The following is a 15242-nucleotide window of genomic DNA, read 5'->3' as shown; positions in this document are numbered from 1 at the left end:
GCTGATATTAGCTTGTAAATGTGACAACACCAGTGAGACTTCCAAGTCTTCTGAGAGCACATCTGGCAGACAGCATCTGCATCTAAGCCACACTTCAGCAAACCCCTTAAGCATATGTTGAACTTTAATAACATGCTTAAGTCTCACTGACGTCAATGGGATTCAAGCGTGTGCTTACATGCTTGCTCGCATCGGAGCCTCTGCAGGTAACGAGCTCCTGGCTCCCTTGGAAAGGGCCAGCAGAGGACAGGGTGTAGGAAAGGGTAGGGCAACACCAGCTGAAAGTGAGTCAAAAGGACAAGCTCATCCCTGCTGGCAGAGAAAGTCGAATGCCACCATTCCGCAATGCAAATACCAGCCCTGTCCAGAAGGTCTTTCCTTCTGGCTTGGGTAGAATAAGACATTCAGCCCCACGAGGGAAATCACATCTCTAAATACTTACACAGCACTCTGAGTCTCGCTCACCTAGTAACGCCACAGAAATCGGCGGCATTCCCGTAGAGGGAAGTGTGTTATCAAAAGATACAAACTGCCAGGTCATTTGGCAACAAGAACATGCAATTACAGCAGAGTTTAGCAAAGATATTTTGCCGTGAGGCACAATACTTGTGTCTTGCAAATTATACATACCATACAATATCAAAAAAATCAAATATCTTTTTTAATCATGGCTTTAACCTGACCAGCAGAGTGAAACAACTTTAAAAAGAGTAAGAGAAATGAGCAAATAGCATCAAGCAACAGTTCTTCCTCCCACCTTTGGAAGTAAGATCAACAGATACACACCAGGAAGTGACAGGAATGGCCCCATTAGGCTTATACTAACAGCAAACACCACAAGAAGCAGTGACTAGGAAAGTAACCTTTAAATTTGAGGAAAAGAGTGCTGTCCACTGCATGCTCAGACTGGGGAGCTCATTGTCACATTAGGATTAAAAATGAAACAAGTTTACTGAAGAAAAAACAAAGGCCAAAACACACAAAGAGAGGCAGGCAGAACCATGAGCATGGGAAGGCTGCAAGCTTCAGACCACCGGAAAAAGAGAGGACATCCTCGGGGAAGCACCACTGTATGCTCACTTCTTGCTAGTCCCTGTCAGATAGGGCGTCAAGTGAAGCAAACTTTTTGTCTGTGATCTCAGAAATATAGAAGAAAACTATCAAAGTCGTCAAACGATAGGTGGAAGAAGCAAGTTCAAAAGGATGGCTCTGATGCAAGATGTGCAACACTACAGAGAGCCTGCAGTGTTTTAAAAACACAGACACTAAGCCGTGTGTAAGGTATGTCACAAACACGATTTTACCTCCCAGTAAAAGCTTAGAGCAAACCATGGCCTGAACTGGATAGTGCGGTATCGTTCAACACAGGGCAGGTAGCCCAGGAATGCAGATGTAAAAGATACCAGTTTGCCTTAAAAAAGCAGGTTTTTCTCCTTTCCAAATGCTTACTTTACACTCTACACGCTAGAGACTAGATTCAGCCTGACTTTTGCTGGCATAACATAAGCTGTGTTTGCTGGTGGGTTCCTTGAAAGACATCTGCAGTGCGCTAAGACCTTCCCAGCAGGTTTCCCAAAACAGAGAAATGGTTATTATTCCATCCAGTTTGCTTTAGGGAAGGGACCATATTCACATGCATGAAGTCAGAGAGCTGTAGGACACAGGTAGGCTGTTCACCTCAAACAATGTCTTCTTTAATGCTATAAAGGAATAAGCTTCAAAGTAACGTGTGAGATGGTCCCAGGTATATGCACATTAAAAGCCTTCTGATTTCAATGGGATATTGCTGATGTGTAGTTATTACAAATAGTGCGATGAAGACAGCATAGAGAAGCATATTGGCATCATCAATTTTCTACAAAATTTGCTGGACAAACTTTGGATGACAATTCCCACTGGTTTACCTGGCTCAAAGCACTGCAGCCACACGATCCTGTTTGCTTAAGACAGCCAGAATCAAGACTCCAACTCTTCCACATAATTTCTTCTGCTCAGTCATTACTCTCAGTGGGTTACAGATGTTACTTGCTGCCTGATGGCTGTAGTAATCTGTTCTTGGTCAATATGTAGCAGCTTTCTAAAAGGTAAACCTCATTGAAAACTTAAGAGGCTTTGTATGCTACTGAGAAACACACAGAGCGCCAGATAAGTTTATTAAGCAGAATAATAAGATTTTGTTTTCAGGCTTACAAGGCAGGAGGCTGTGTTTTTGAGCCAACTTTTGCCATCTAGAGGTGGTTACTTAAAGCCTGCATGATCTATGCTGGAGGGGATGGAGGCTTACCAATACCTAGCCAGGCAAACTCCCATCCCTGAAGGCTTTACCGTCTGATTCAGATAGAAACAAACAATTAAGAACTTGGTTTCAAAGCAGGAAGTGGACTCAGCAATGGGGAGTGCTAAGCAGATGAAAAAACAACATGATTTTTATAGGGGATTCAAAGGAGATGAAGTAGATCTGCTTCTCCTGTGCACTAAATATTTAAAACATATTGGGAATTAGAAAAAGTACATGAACATATACTATGAAACATCAACTGCCAAGCTGCAGTGCTTGGCAGCTTCCAGCACAGACTATATAACATTAACCTTAAAGACTGATCATTTAATGCTTTTCTTCTTTAGTAAGCTACATTTTGCAGAAACCTACATAGATCATACCATCATCAGGGGAGAGTTGCAAATCATCTTATAAATGTCAGAACTCAGTTTAAAAGTACCTCAGCAAGATAGTAACAATTACCTACAGTTAATGGATACCTTTGATTTCTTGTTTTTTACCTTCTTTTAGAAGGGTTACAACAAAGAATGTTACATCCCAATTATGCTTATAGAACTAGTGGATAATAGAAGCCTAAAATTAGATATCTAAGCCATGGCACAATATCCTTTCCTTACACATAGAAAATACACATCAGCTAGGTCTATAGGCTTAATTGCACAGAAAAACAGTGTGGAAGAGATAGAAGCAGGGAATTAGCTACCCTATGATTTTCACTTTGTAATTGTTTCCCAAGGTAATGAACTATTTCTGTTTCATTATACTCAATAATAAGAACTTATTTTGCTGGTATGAATCTGAAGCAATGTCATATCGGTGGCATTGGGTCAGCAGGCAGCATCTCTCCTTAGTTACGGGTGAGTAACCACACTGGAACAAATGAGTTAATATTAACTAACTGGCAATAGAAAGATGGTTCATTTCCAAATAACTCCAAACACAGAGTGATAAAAATCAACAAGATTTATCATCCACAGCTTCAGATTTAATATCATCCACAGCTTCAATTACATTCTAATGCTACAGAAGTAAGTGAAAGGCATTTACATGTCAACCCCCATAAATATTTAGTTATGACTGAAGCAGGCTTGACTCTTAACATCACCCTATTAAATCAACAGCATTGAATAGACTGCTTTACTACAAACAGTATAAAATCAGGTTGAAGTTAAAGAGGGTGAGGGTGGTCAGACACTGGAACAGGTTGCCCAGAGAAGTTGTGGATGCCCTCTCCCTGGAAGTGTTTAAGGCCAGGCTAGATGAGGCTTTGAGCAACCTGATCTAGTGGAAGATGTCCCTGCTGATGGCAGTGGGGTTGGAACTGGATGATCTTTAAGGTCCCTTCCAATCCAAACCATTCTATGATTCTATGAATGCAAACTAAACATGGATCCCAACCCAGAGTCTTCTAGTACGTAGCCTAGGGTTACATTAATCTTGAACCCACATTGAGGTCTGGTTTACTAATCTCCTGCATTTGTGCTCACAAGGCATGACTCAGCATCCAACTCTATGTACCAAGTTTTCCTCTCCTCTGTCCCTGAGAAGAGAAGTGGTGCTCTTAGCTGTGCTGCTCCGCTGATCCTAGACCCTGCCTTCGGCAACAGAAGGCAGAAGAGTTCTAGCCATGGCAAAGATCCAGCTGTCTAAAGACTTCTGCTTGGACATGGAAAACCAGCCAATTATCCAGGCATCCCAAAATATCTAACTATGCTAACACTGCTTTGATACTTTCCATTATATAACCTGGAATAAAGCCACAGACCTTTTGTTTCAGATATTTAGTGAGATACCGGCACTCGGAGGAGGAAGTGATATTTGCTAGCTGGCGAATGCGTTGGTTATAATTTATTTGACCCCTCCTGGCCATGCTGAACAGTAGCACTACTGGAATTTGGGTACACAAATGAACCTTCTTGATTTCCATACAACTGCCTCTTATTACAGTGACTTCTTGGAGACAGCACCCGAGATTAACAGTTCTGTACTGTGCTCCTCTTCAAACTCTCTTTGCTTGGCCACTTTAGATTGATTCTCCATAGGACAGATGCAATGGAAAATGTGAGCAATAACCTGGGGCAATTAGCAGTCCATGTGCTGAAGAGGAAACTCAGGTAAGAGAGACTGAAACAAAACCAGCTTGCTCTATCTGCTCAAAACAGTCATTCTCTGCTAACTTACGCAGCCTGTTTGCATGCTAAAGGATCTCCAACCATAAACCACAGGATCACTCATGTCTTCCACCACAAGGCAGAAGCAGCCCAAAACTGTAACCAGCCCTGGAGTGACATCCTATCTGGGCATCACTGACATAAGGATTCACACTTCCTAACCAAATTAGATAGCAGTTTTCCTTTAAATAGTTTTTACAATCTAGAGGAAGATTTTATTTTATGTAGTCTAAGGACAGTACACCACTGCCTTTAATACTGCTTTGATTTGGTGAAAAAGAAAACTGTACCAACAGACCACTGAGATCTTCTCTTTCATTCTTCAGCTATTCTTTGGAAGTGTCCTTCAATCACAAACTGGTAAACCTTCACTTTATCTCCTGCTCAGTGGGATCAAGTGAAAGGGCAGCTCCTCCACTCCTCCAGGAGAGAGCAGCACTGCAAAGTCAGCAGTGAGAGCGACCCGGAGGGCCACCACAGGATGGGAATTTGTGACCTTCTGGCCCAGGGCTATGAGTTTGACCAACTGAGCCATGCCCAAATGGACTCTCAGTTAATTTTTCACAGACTTAACTGAACCAGCAAGCCCTAGCTACAGGTAAAAATACCTAAAGCATATTCCCAAGTATATCTTTAGCCTAGTTCATGTGGATATCCAAATGCAGGTTGGGAAATCTTCATGAATGCTGATGTTCTCAGACTACTGACAGACAGATGATGCCTTTCATGGGCTGCATCATGGTTCTAAAAGCCCCACAGGTATCAGAAAAAAACACATACATACAATGAACAGTCCAGCACCAGTGCCACCACTTAATACAGGTGCACATAGAACTCTTTAGCAACAGATAACAAAATAGGAATATACCTGCAGCACCCAAAGGTCTCATTGCAGCAGTTGTAAATATCATTATTTTTAATTATAAAGATGCTACGCAAAAGCATGTCTTTGATTTCCAATGGTATGTACAGCACAGCAGCTACTTGCTGACAGCAATATAGCTCAGAACTATTCTTCTATAAAGAAGTGCCAGAACTCACATCTCTTCCTGTCTTGAGCTTTGCCTTCTCTGTGGCAAAGACTTATTCTTCTCTGCTTTTCCTCAGGAGGCACCTCATGCAAATCCTAAAGAACCTTTCCACACCACAAGCATGAAGAACACAGTGTGGGGAGTGCAGAGGCATAAAGTGTCATGTTTTCAACATTGTGCTTGATTTCTATAAAATCCACCAGTCCCACAAGGACAGGGAGTTCTGAGGGGCATTAAAAACAATGCCAGAGACAATGTGGAAAGGTCCTACTAGAAATGACAGTTTTGGAGGACTCTCAGGAAAAAAAATAAATAAATAAATACAAAGGGCACTGAGTCAAGGTGATGTGAGAAGTACGCAACCAGGAAAAATTGCCAATAAAAGGCACTCCTTCAGAACACAATGTTTTGTCTGACTGTTTTATCAGGAAATCAATTTACAACTGCTTCTTATTACTCTGAACTGAAAATGACAGGAGTGCAAGGGCTCTAAATCAAGGAGAGGAAGGTAGGCAGAGTACAGCAGTCCTTATTCACTGAACTTTTTTTACTTTTGCATTTTAGAGAAATCCAGCCTCTTAGTTTCTCTGCCTGAGGGTGTTTTTGGTTTTGTTGTTTCGATTTTTAAACAGTACAGTTTCTGCTACACACAGCTAACGTAACCTTGTGCCAGTTACGCAATGCTCTCGAGCAGTCTGATCTATACAGTGACCTTTTTCATGGCCAAAGCTCTCCAGACAGAGATGCCTAAACTTGCCAGTTTAGGACAAGCCTGTTGCAGAGAAGACTTAAGTGTCTTAGATTTCAAAGCAAGGACTTTGGTAACAAAGCCATCACAGACATATAGAGAAATTCATGTGGCACTTTCCAAGGTTTAGTTCAAACTAGCAACATGCACAAGGCAGATTAAAAGATCCAGCTTGAAAGTCAATCTACAAAAATGGACTTTAAATGTAATTTGATCTACTTCTAATGTTATCATCACGTCTCTTTATTTTTGTTTTACCCCATAAGAATACTTTCAGTTCTACATACAAAAGGACGATGTAATTCACCCTTCCTCTTCCTCTGCCCCAGCTTCTTTTCAGCAGCATGGGCTCTTTGTTCATTTTCTCCTATTACTCACCAGTTCCCAGTTCTCCAGCGTAGCCCAGTTTCACCATTCATTTTTCACACACAATTTTGCTTGAACATGGGCTTTGTGTTCTCCATACATTTCCTATCCTTAAACCTACAGATGGAGGGAGCACAGTTCCCCCCGTGTGCTCTGCAAAATTATTAAACATGCATTTTTCTACTACAGGGTCTCAGCTTCTCCCAGAATGAACAAGGAAATCCTGGGAGGTTGATAAAGAGTGGCCCACAATTCCAGATAGCTCCAAGTTCACTTAAACAGTTCTGTCAGTCTCAACTTCCCCCCCAGCCCAGCACATAAACATCCTATCTCTTCATACTTGAGAAACTTGGTATCATTTTGTTCTACTGTCAAGATGGGTCAATGTGTTTGCCTGTTAAATCTTGCAGGTCCTACATTTCTTCAGCAGGTCCATGGTGCTTTCCCAGTAGCAACACTGGAAAGCTCACTCACCTCCTTGTGGGAATCCTTATGTGCTTCCAGTGTTTTCATGATGGTCAACTCCGCATAGTTCTTAAACCTTGCTGGCTGGTTCCGTAAGATCTCTCTCAGGACTCGCAGTGCCAGGGCTCTTATTGAATGCTGTGTCAAGAGAAATACACATTAGAAAAAGTTACTTCTCAAAACTGTAGTTTGAAGTAAATTCTCATGGCTCCCTATGCCATCAGAAATCTTATATTGCTCTGCCAGCTCCAGTGGAGTGAGCACTGTAATCAATACAACTAAAATTCAGAATTGGTCTCCTTGCTTGCTTCTGCACAAAAATTCACATAAAATTACTGTTGTCACAGTAATATCAAGAAGAATCAAAATGAGTCTACTCTTAAATTCCATACTCTTTTGGCAATGAAGTACAAATTTGTGCACAAAGCAGCATGTCTGCATTACATGAATCTACAAAGAAGCTCAGATCATATTTGCTTTCCCTTTCCCTCTTTTGCTTAGCTTGGCAGATATCAAACCAGGCTCCATCCATGCAACAAAGCTGTTTCTCATGTACTAATGCAGTAAAATCGACTCTTCCTGTAACTCTTTATGGAAATTACTTTCAAGAAGTCAGTTATTGTAGTCAACAGTGACCTGTGCATTAATCTTTTATATAAAAAGATCATTAGCAGAAGGGATTTATAAAACCTGCTTAAATTTCATAACTGTTATATTAAGTTTTTGGCTTGTGGTCACTCCAAATAGATACCATAATTTCAGCAACGGAATACTTACCTTACTCAGCCTTCAAGGCATGTCCTTCACTATTCATCTGCAAAATTATTCAAGTAGCACAATTCACATGTACTTAAAGCCATCCCTATCTTCTGACACATGTGTGAGGATGATATGATTAAACACGTAGGACTAGAGCATCTCATGCTTTTACTACGAATGGTGACTGAGAAAACGTCAGCCACCTACACTGCTTCAGAATTAAAATTTCTGAGAGTGCACCATATACTTTACAAGGAGTAAAAGAAATTGAATGGATTTGAATCAGATGAAACAAAAAAAAAAAAGAACTGAATGCTTTGCAGCTTATATATTGTAACATTCAGATGGAGCATGGCTATGATGGGAAGGCGCAGCAGGGTGCTGAGTCTTTACCAAATATCATTGTGCTGCAAGCTGAACAAATAGCCCCAAGTGGAAAAAGCCTAGCCTGTAAATTATCACTTTGATCAGCTACCAAATATAAAGCTGTGATAATAACACACAGGGGGTTTTTTTGTTTGTTTTTGGTTTTTGTTGGGTTTTTTTAAATACTTCAAAACAAGATCCCCTATAAAAGGGGGATCTTGATGACATTTTTGCAAGAGACAGAGACACATCCCATGAGATTTAATAGCCTGGACTTATAAGTCACATGGGGGGGAATCTATTCTAGAGTGCCTATATTCTCCTGAGTATGATATGGTTAAGAGTTTGCAACTTCATCCTAACTTGGAAGAGAACAGCTACTGAAATCTTGGTAGTTTTTGTACAAGATTAGAAGAGAACTTGTTTTCTGATTCTAGTTCAATTCCCTAGTTAACACTCCAGAAGGAGGGGGAAAAACTGGGACACTTCACAGTAGCTTAAAATTCATCATTAAACACACTGAAAATGAAGGCAGAGTCATCAACCTTCAAAAGCAAAAATGAGCTGTGCAGCTTCACTGATAAGATGCCATACAAACACAGCAGGTTTCATTTAAACTAGTGCAGCAGAACTGTCACCCTAGAAACAACATACAGGAGAGTTAAGACAAAAATCTACATCTCACATCTTTGTCTCCAAGTGTTTCCAGCAGCAAGAGCAGAATGGTTTTGAAATGTTCCTCCCAAACTCCAAGATTATCTTCCCTTGTAATCTTTAGCAGTTCCAGGAGAGCTCCTTTCCGCTCCTCCACCCGTTCATTGTGGTTGGAGAGCTCTTTCAGAAGATCAGCCACCAAATCTGAATGGTCAATGGGTACTTCTAGGACAAATGGCAGCAAATTATATGGGGAAATGGTGAAAAAGACCAAGATTACTAACCCTGTACAGAACAAAATGCACATAACAACCAAAGCCTCCCCCGAAAATGCATCAAATCGCACATGGCCTCAGTCAAGACAACAAGAGAATCCAACTAGCGTGCAATTTCACCTGAGTTCATAACACAGCTCATGAATCTGCACATGGTTTCTAATGAACCAGGAAGAGATGACAATTGAATTTCATCCAGTTCCAATAATTACTTCTACAAAATAAGAACTGCCACAATTTTTCCCAGACACACACACCCAAAACCAGTGATCACATCTATGACCTTTAGATCAAACTACCGTGACTCATGAGTGTACTGCGAAAGAATAAAGCTAAGGTGTAGCATCACTTAAATGAAGTTAAATGCTCTGTAACAATGAGCTATTGAGTGAGACGTTTCAGTCAAAGAGTGGAACATCCCCAAAATAGTGTTCCTACAGATGCATTTAGATGCTTAAGGGACTAGTTTGAGGGGAAACTCTAGGCAAGCAAAAATTAAAACCCCAGAATAACATTTTCTCAAGAGCCACAGATCTGGTTCTGCTGATACATGAGAACACAGATTATTTCATATCAAGTCTCAACTCAGATGCAAAGTAATACACAACTCAGGTACGGGCAGAGAGTGCTACCCATACACAGATACACCAGAAACAGAGCAAGCTGCCTGCAGTTCTATGAGTTACACTGATACAAACCATCCCGAAGCTGATCCATGTCATCATCAAACACTGCTTCCTTCAAGGCAGTCTTGTCATAAGTGTTAATTGTGTCAGCATAAGGATAGGGGTTATATTCTCGAGCACGTGGCCCTGAAAAAGCGCGAGGAGGCTGGGTGTTAAGTAGAGAGGTTTTGTTATCTAGAGCCATCCTGCCGCCTTCCACAATGTCACTGCTTCCACGGACATCACCGGTAGGCACAGCGAGGCCACCATCTCGAGACACCTGGGGGATCAAACAGAGAGAAAAGACTTGAGACTACTTAAATTCTGTGGAAATTGTACCTTTTTTGGAGTTCATCCACCAACACGGAGAGGCACAGAATTGTTTACATGTACATAATAACTTGAGTAAAACTTAGGTTACCACCTCTTTTCCTTATATAACTACAATTGTTTCAAATATATCTCATGATCATAGGGCAAAAAGCTATGCTAACGTTCCTAAATAAGTTAATATTGCTAAAACTGTAGAAGCTGGCAAAGATCGGAAGCTCTGGAATATGACCGATTTACTAAGAAATGGAAGGGAAGCAAAAGTAACATCCTCCTCAAGAAACTTCACAACCCACTGATAGAGGAGACTGGATGATGCTCAGCAAGCTAACACGAAATGAACAATAGAAGGGTCCTGAAGAAAAATCTCAGAGCAAGAGTTTGTAGCTTTGAAGGCTAACTTAATCTACTAACCTAAGCTTGTTTGTCCAGATAGGAAGCAAAACTGTCACAGAATATCTTAAGTTGGAAGGGACCCATAAGGATCATCATTTAAGACTCCTATAAATTTTGAAGTCCATGTATTTAATTAAAACAAAGGGCAGCTCACACGGTAGGTAATTCTGTAACCATTCATGCAGCATCAGGTACCATGTGAGTTGTGCACTCAGAGTGATTATGGGTCCTTCCTATATATGAAGTGGTAAGTCCGTGGGGGAAACCACCCATGCATTTTAAGAACTAACATTTCCTGTTACAGACCTGACTACACACACTCCATGAAAAAGTCATCACTGAGCCATGCTGAGCCTGAGGAACACTAGCACTGTTTCCTTCGTACATGAAACTCCACAGAAACCCAGTGAGTACATTTCACAGGATGCTAGAGTTCAAAGGGAGCAAGGGACTGCACTAGTGGGACCCCCTAATTAAGGTATAAGAAATTAGCAACCACTAAACTGAAGACACTTGCAAGAATACTGCAGGAATAACTGGATTTTGTACACTAACAATCCAAAGTAGGGTTTGAAGACAATGTTTTAAAATTTCACCTATCTGGGAACATTAATCAGATACTTACAATGTCACAGTCTTTCTTTCCATCACGTTTGATTGGCTCATTTAGGTCCTCTTGACTACGGAAACTAAATTTTTCAATCGCTTCTGTGACTCCACGAAGAGAGCTGTAGATTTCATCAGAATTTAGGTTCTCCGTGTCATAATCCAGCATACTAAAGACCAAACGTATATGAAATGTTACACATGAAATTGGAATCCGCTTTTGACTGTTAACAAAAACAATGCCAAATCTAAGACAGATGATTTGGTGTACCCTTTCTAACAGTGACTTGTAACAAAACATGGATGGAATCAAAGCAGACTTCGGGCCTGAGTCTCCCCTCAAACAGGGCTAAATCTAGGAGAAGCTCCACTAAAGTCAGTGGCATTACATTGCTGTCAGTGAGGGGAAATCAGGTCCGCTGTTTGTTAGGTTCCACAGCAGTGAGTGTGCTAGCTTCTGTAAACAACAACAACAACAAAAACATTACCAGCATGGTAATGGTGTTATTTAGAAAGGAAAATAAAGAAAATCAATTGCTATGAGAACTCAAAGGGTTGTGACAATTGGAGGAAATGAAATCAATGAAATTTACGCTTCATAATATATCAAATATATTCTATCAATGGATTCAAATGTGACAGATTTAAGTGGAAAGGAAAATGTATCTTGACGTAAACTTTAGTCTAACATCCCATTTTCATTTATAGAGTAGTAAACTCAAAATCACTCCCACGATGCCTTGATAAAAGATGCATTTCAGTACTGACCCTAAATGTGGGAATTTTCTCACTCTAATGCTTTCTTGTAGCCTGTCTGTTCCTCAGAAATTCCTCAACAGCATAAAACTACGCAAGTTTTGGGATTCTTTGAGGAGTTATGCAAAATTAAGTTCCATGAAAAAATGCCTGACATGCAATGGAAGATGGTATGAAAAGATGTAGCTAGGAAGAGAAGCTCCTACAAGCTTGGAGAAAATGAAAAGGCATTATTGGCAGGGCTTTGCTCTATCTAGGAGGAGAAGTTGACATGACAATCAGTTATCCAAGACAGATTTAATGAAGAGACCCAGTAACTGTGAACAATTTCTCCAGGGGAATCTCAGATCTAAAGTAGAGCCAGAAGCAAATAAACCAAAAGAATCTGAGACATTTACATCAAGTTTTTTGTCAATAAATGGCAAGAAGTGGCTCCCTACAGGGGTGAATTACTATTTCTTAACAGCTGGGGAAGGATGACAGTCTGTGCTTGGAGGAGAATGGCTGAACAAAGAGCTGTGTTCCTTTTCCACAAAAGAGATTCCCTGTGAGGCGGGTGGGGAAAAAATAAAAAACAGAAAAACCCTTCTGAATCCTGAGTATACAGCTATTATTTTCAATAGAACTAGAAGCAGGATGTCAAATTATCTAGAACCACTATTTTTTTTTCCTGAAGAAGCTCAGGAACTTCAGACAGAAAGTAAGATTGGTGCTGCCCGATTCCTTCGGGATTAACACACTGAAAATAGCCATAATCCCTGGCTCCCAAGCAACGCACTTGCTCTATGATCACACAAGCATCAGCACCATGTATTCTGGCAAAGAAACCAAAGAACAACTCCCCAGCTTTAAACAGTGTCTGTCAGACCAGGAAGGAAGAGAAACCTCTTAAAGAACAGAACAAGACCAGGAAACAAAAGCTGTTTATAAACCTACAGAACTCAAAGTATTTAGGGCTTTTAAGCAGCTGAATTACACTAATACACTGTGATGGCTTTCCAGACAAAAGTGAAGGCAGTTCTTAGATTCTTTATAAGTAACAGGCAGGGATAGGTCAGCCTTTCTTTCATGTGATGTCAAAAATATTAATTTTGAGCTCAAACAGATTTAATTCATAGATCTTAAGGGGTTATTCATACAATATTTGAGTGATGAAATTGCCATTCAAGAAGGTATACATGTGATTGTACTTGTGTACCCACACCAAGAGATGACATGACTTACCAAAGGTCACACAAAGAAATCTATGGCAAAAAAAGAGAAATAATCACAGATACACTGACACTAAATCTTCTGCTAAAATCATCACTTCTTTCCTCAGGGATGAATTTTGCCCTACACAACTACCAAAGAATAGATCAAAGTACAGACTCTGCAATGCTAAAGGACTAAGGCAATTTCTGAACAAAGAGCCACCAATCTGATGCATTTTTCAAAGCACAAACCTACAATTTAAATTCTAAAGAATTCAGTGATTTCATATGTCAAGAGTAGGCCGCTGTAGGTGACCACATTACAGCTGTGTTCGACATGTACAAAAACTCTGCACATGACCACGCATGTCTATTGACAGTATGTGTGCTGGAATACTTCACAGACAACACCATGTGGAGATTAAAAAAACCAAAATGGAACTACATCCACCTTTCAGGAAAAACAAAAAAAGGCACAAAAGGAAATTAAAAAATGACCCATGCAGAAAACTAGAGGAAAGTCACAGGATGAATAAGAAGTGAGTAGAGATGAGCAGTGTTTAGGGATGTCACAACATTATTTTCCATCTTCTGCTGCACTAAAACAACGTAGCTCTCTACAAGTTTATCAAGATGCAATTTGGCAGTTTTCCAGTCTGACATGAAATACATTTTATTTCCAGAAACTATTATTCAGTTTCCAATCCAAGCTACGTGTAAGTAATCAACAGTTTAGCATCCTCAAGCAGTACACAGTAACCCGCTTCCTTGCACTTTCAGGCTCTGGGCTGGAATATACGTCAAATTATTCCAAACCTTGGTGTCAGCTAATGAAAGGAGGAAAAAAATTCTCAATAGTTTAACTCCAAAAGTCAACATGGATCTCCTCCACAAATATCTTAATGTCCTAGAAAAGTCAGAACATTGATTTAAAGTTTTAATTCTGCATGTATTCACAGAGGTACAGACTATGGGATTCTATTTCCTCTCTCAGACATCACAGATTCCCAGATTTTGCGCCCTCAAAGAACAATTCGTTTGCTTTTGTTTCAATAGTTTTTCATTATGAACTTCTTGCTTCAAGTAAAGATTATATATAGTCCTTCCCTCAAGTAACAGGTATTTTAGGTCAGGAGAAACCACATCTACAGAAAGCCTATTATTAGGGTATAAACTTAAAAAAATTCAAGGAATTTAACACAGAAGTTTGACAAATTAAATTTGTATTCCAAAGGTTGTTTCGATTAAAATCGGTATACAGCTTTAGTCCAGTATACTGATTAAAGATCTGTATGCAGACTGGAACAAATGTGAGGGCAAAGGAGGAGGAAGAGCTGTGAAAATCAGCAAGCAATAACCTCTAAATCTTGTGATATGGACAATTTTAATCTCACTACTACAAATTTCCAAGATGTTCCAAGATCACATTGTGCAAGCAGCTGTTAAATCATATATGCAAGCTTCATCCTCATTGTCATACAGATATTCAGTGCCACAGATGTGAAGTCACTACTGAGCTGTATTTACCTGTTTGAAAATACTCATGTGCCACTTGCACAGCGTAGCCAAGTTGAAAGAACTTGCCCATGCTATCATAATGCAACCAGTGCCTGCCACAAGTGCTCAGCAACTGTGTTCTGCGTTGGAAACCAACTGTGAAACATACACCCATTGAGGAAACCTGGCAAAGAGGAAGAGTCTGGAAAAATCCACCTTTTTTTTTTTTTTTTTTTCCTTGTATGCTGCTTTTCCCCCAGGTAGGGAGAAAGCCACTGCCTGCCACCTCTCCTTTCTGAAAGCTAGCAGCATCTTTTTTTCCTTTTCCAACCAAAGCCTCTGCAAATCATTTCTCACATTTGAACAAATCCCACAGTGTGAAAGGTAAATAATACTGTGACACGTCAGACAAGTTGGTTTAACAGGTAGCTTGTTACCTGGGAGAGTAAGAGCGTCTGAAAGTCTTGTGGGAAGGAGCAGTGGGGATGGAGTTAGGCTGAGAAAGGGGAGGGGGGTGCTTCGACAGCCCGTCTGCACTCCAACCCCAGAACCGACTGCCGTGATCAGAGGAGAAACGAAAGAGAAAAAACAGAGAAAGGAGAGGGAGAAAAAAAAAGAAACTATAATCTAAGTGGCTTAGTGCTGTCATGCTGCCTTGGAGAGAGAGAAAAAATTAATAGAAA

General features: G+C 40.4%; 1 protein-coding gene across 1 annotated transcript in view; it reads right to left on the bottom strand.

Annotated features, from left to right (window-relative positions):
- The window catches only part of LOC104522588 (CLIP-associating protein 1), a 99200-nt gene that overhangs the window by 8934 nt on the left and 75024 nt on the right, over positions 1-15242 (bottom strand). Inside the window, exons 28-32 of the mRNA XM_029084257.1 lie at positions 14997-15113; positions 11133-11283; positions 9815-10061; positions 8873-9066; positions 7072-7200 (exon numbers count right to left, since the gene is read on the bottom strand). Of these exons, the coding sequence (XP_028940090.1) occupies positions 7072-7200; positions 8873-9066; positions 9815-10061; positions 11133-11283; positions 14997-15113 (838 nt within the window). The remainder of the gene's footprint in view (positions 1-7071; positions 7201-8872; positions 9067-9814; positions 10062-11132; positions 11284-14996; positions 15114-15242) is intronic.

Source organism: Antrostomus carolinensis, unplaced genomic scaffold (assembly GCF_000700745.2).
Source record: "Antrostomus carolinensis isolate BGI_N321 unplaced genomic scaffold, ASM70074v2 scaffold11383, whole genome shotgun sequence".
Taxonomy (NCBI): Eukaryota; Metazoa; Chordata; class Aves; order Caprimulgiformes; family Caprimulgidae; genus Antrostomus; species Antrostomus carolinensis.
This window is presented reverse-complemented; position numbering and strand designations above follow the sequence as displayed.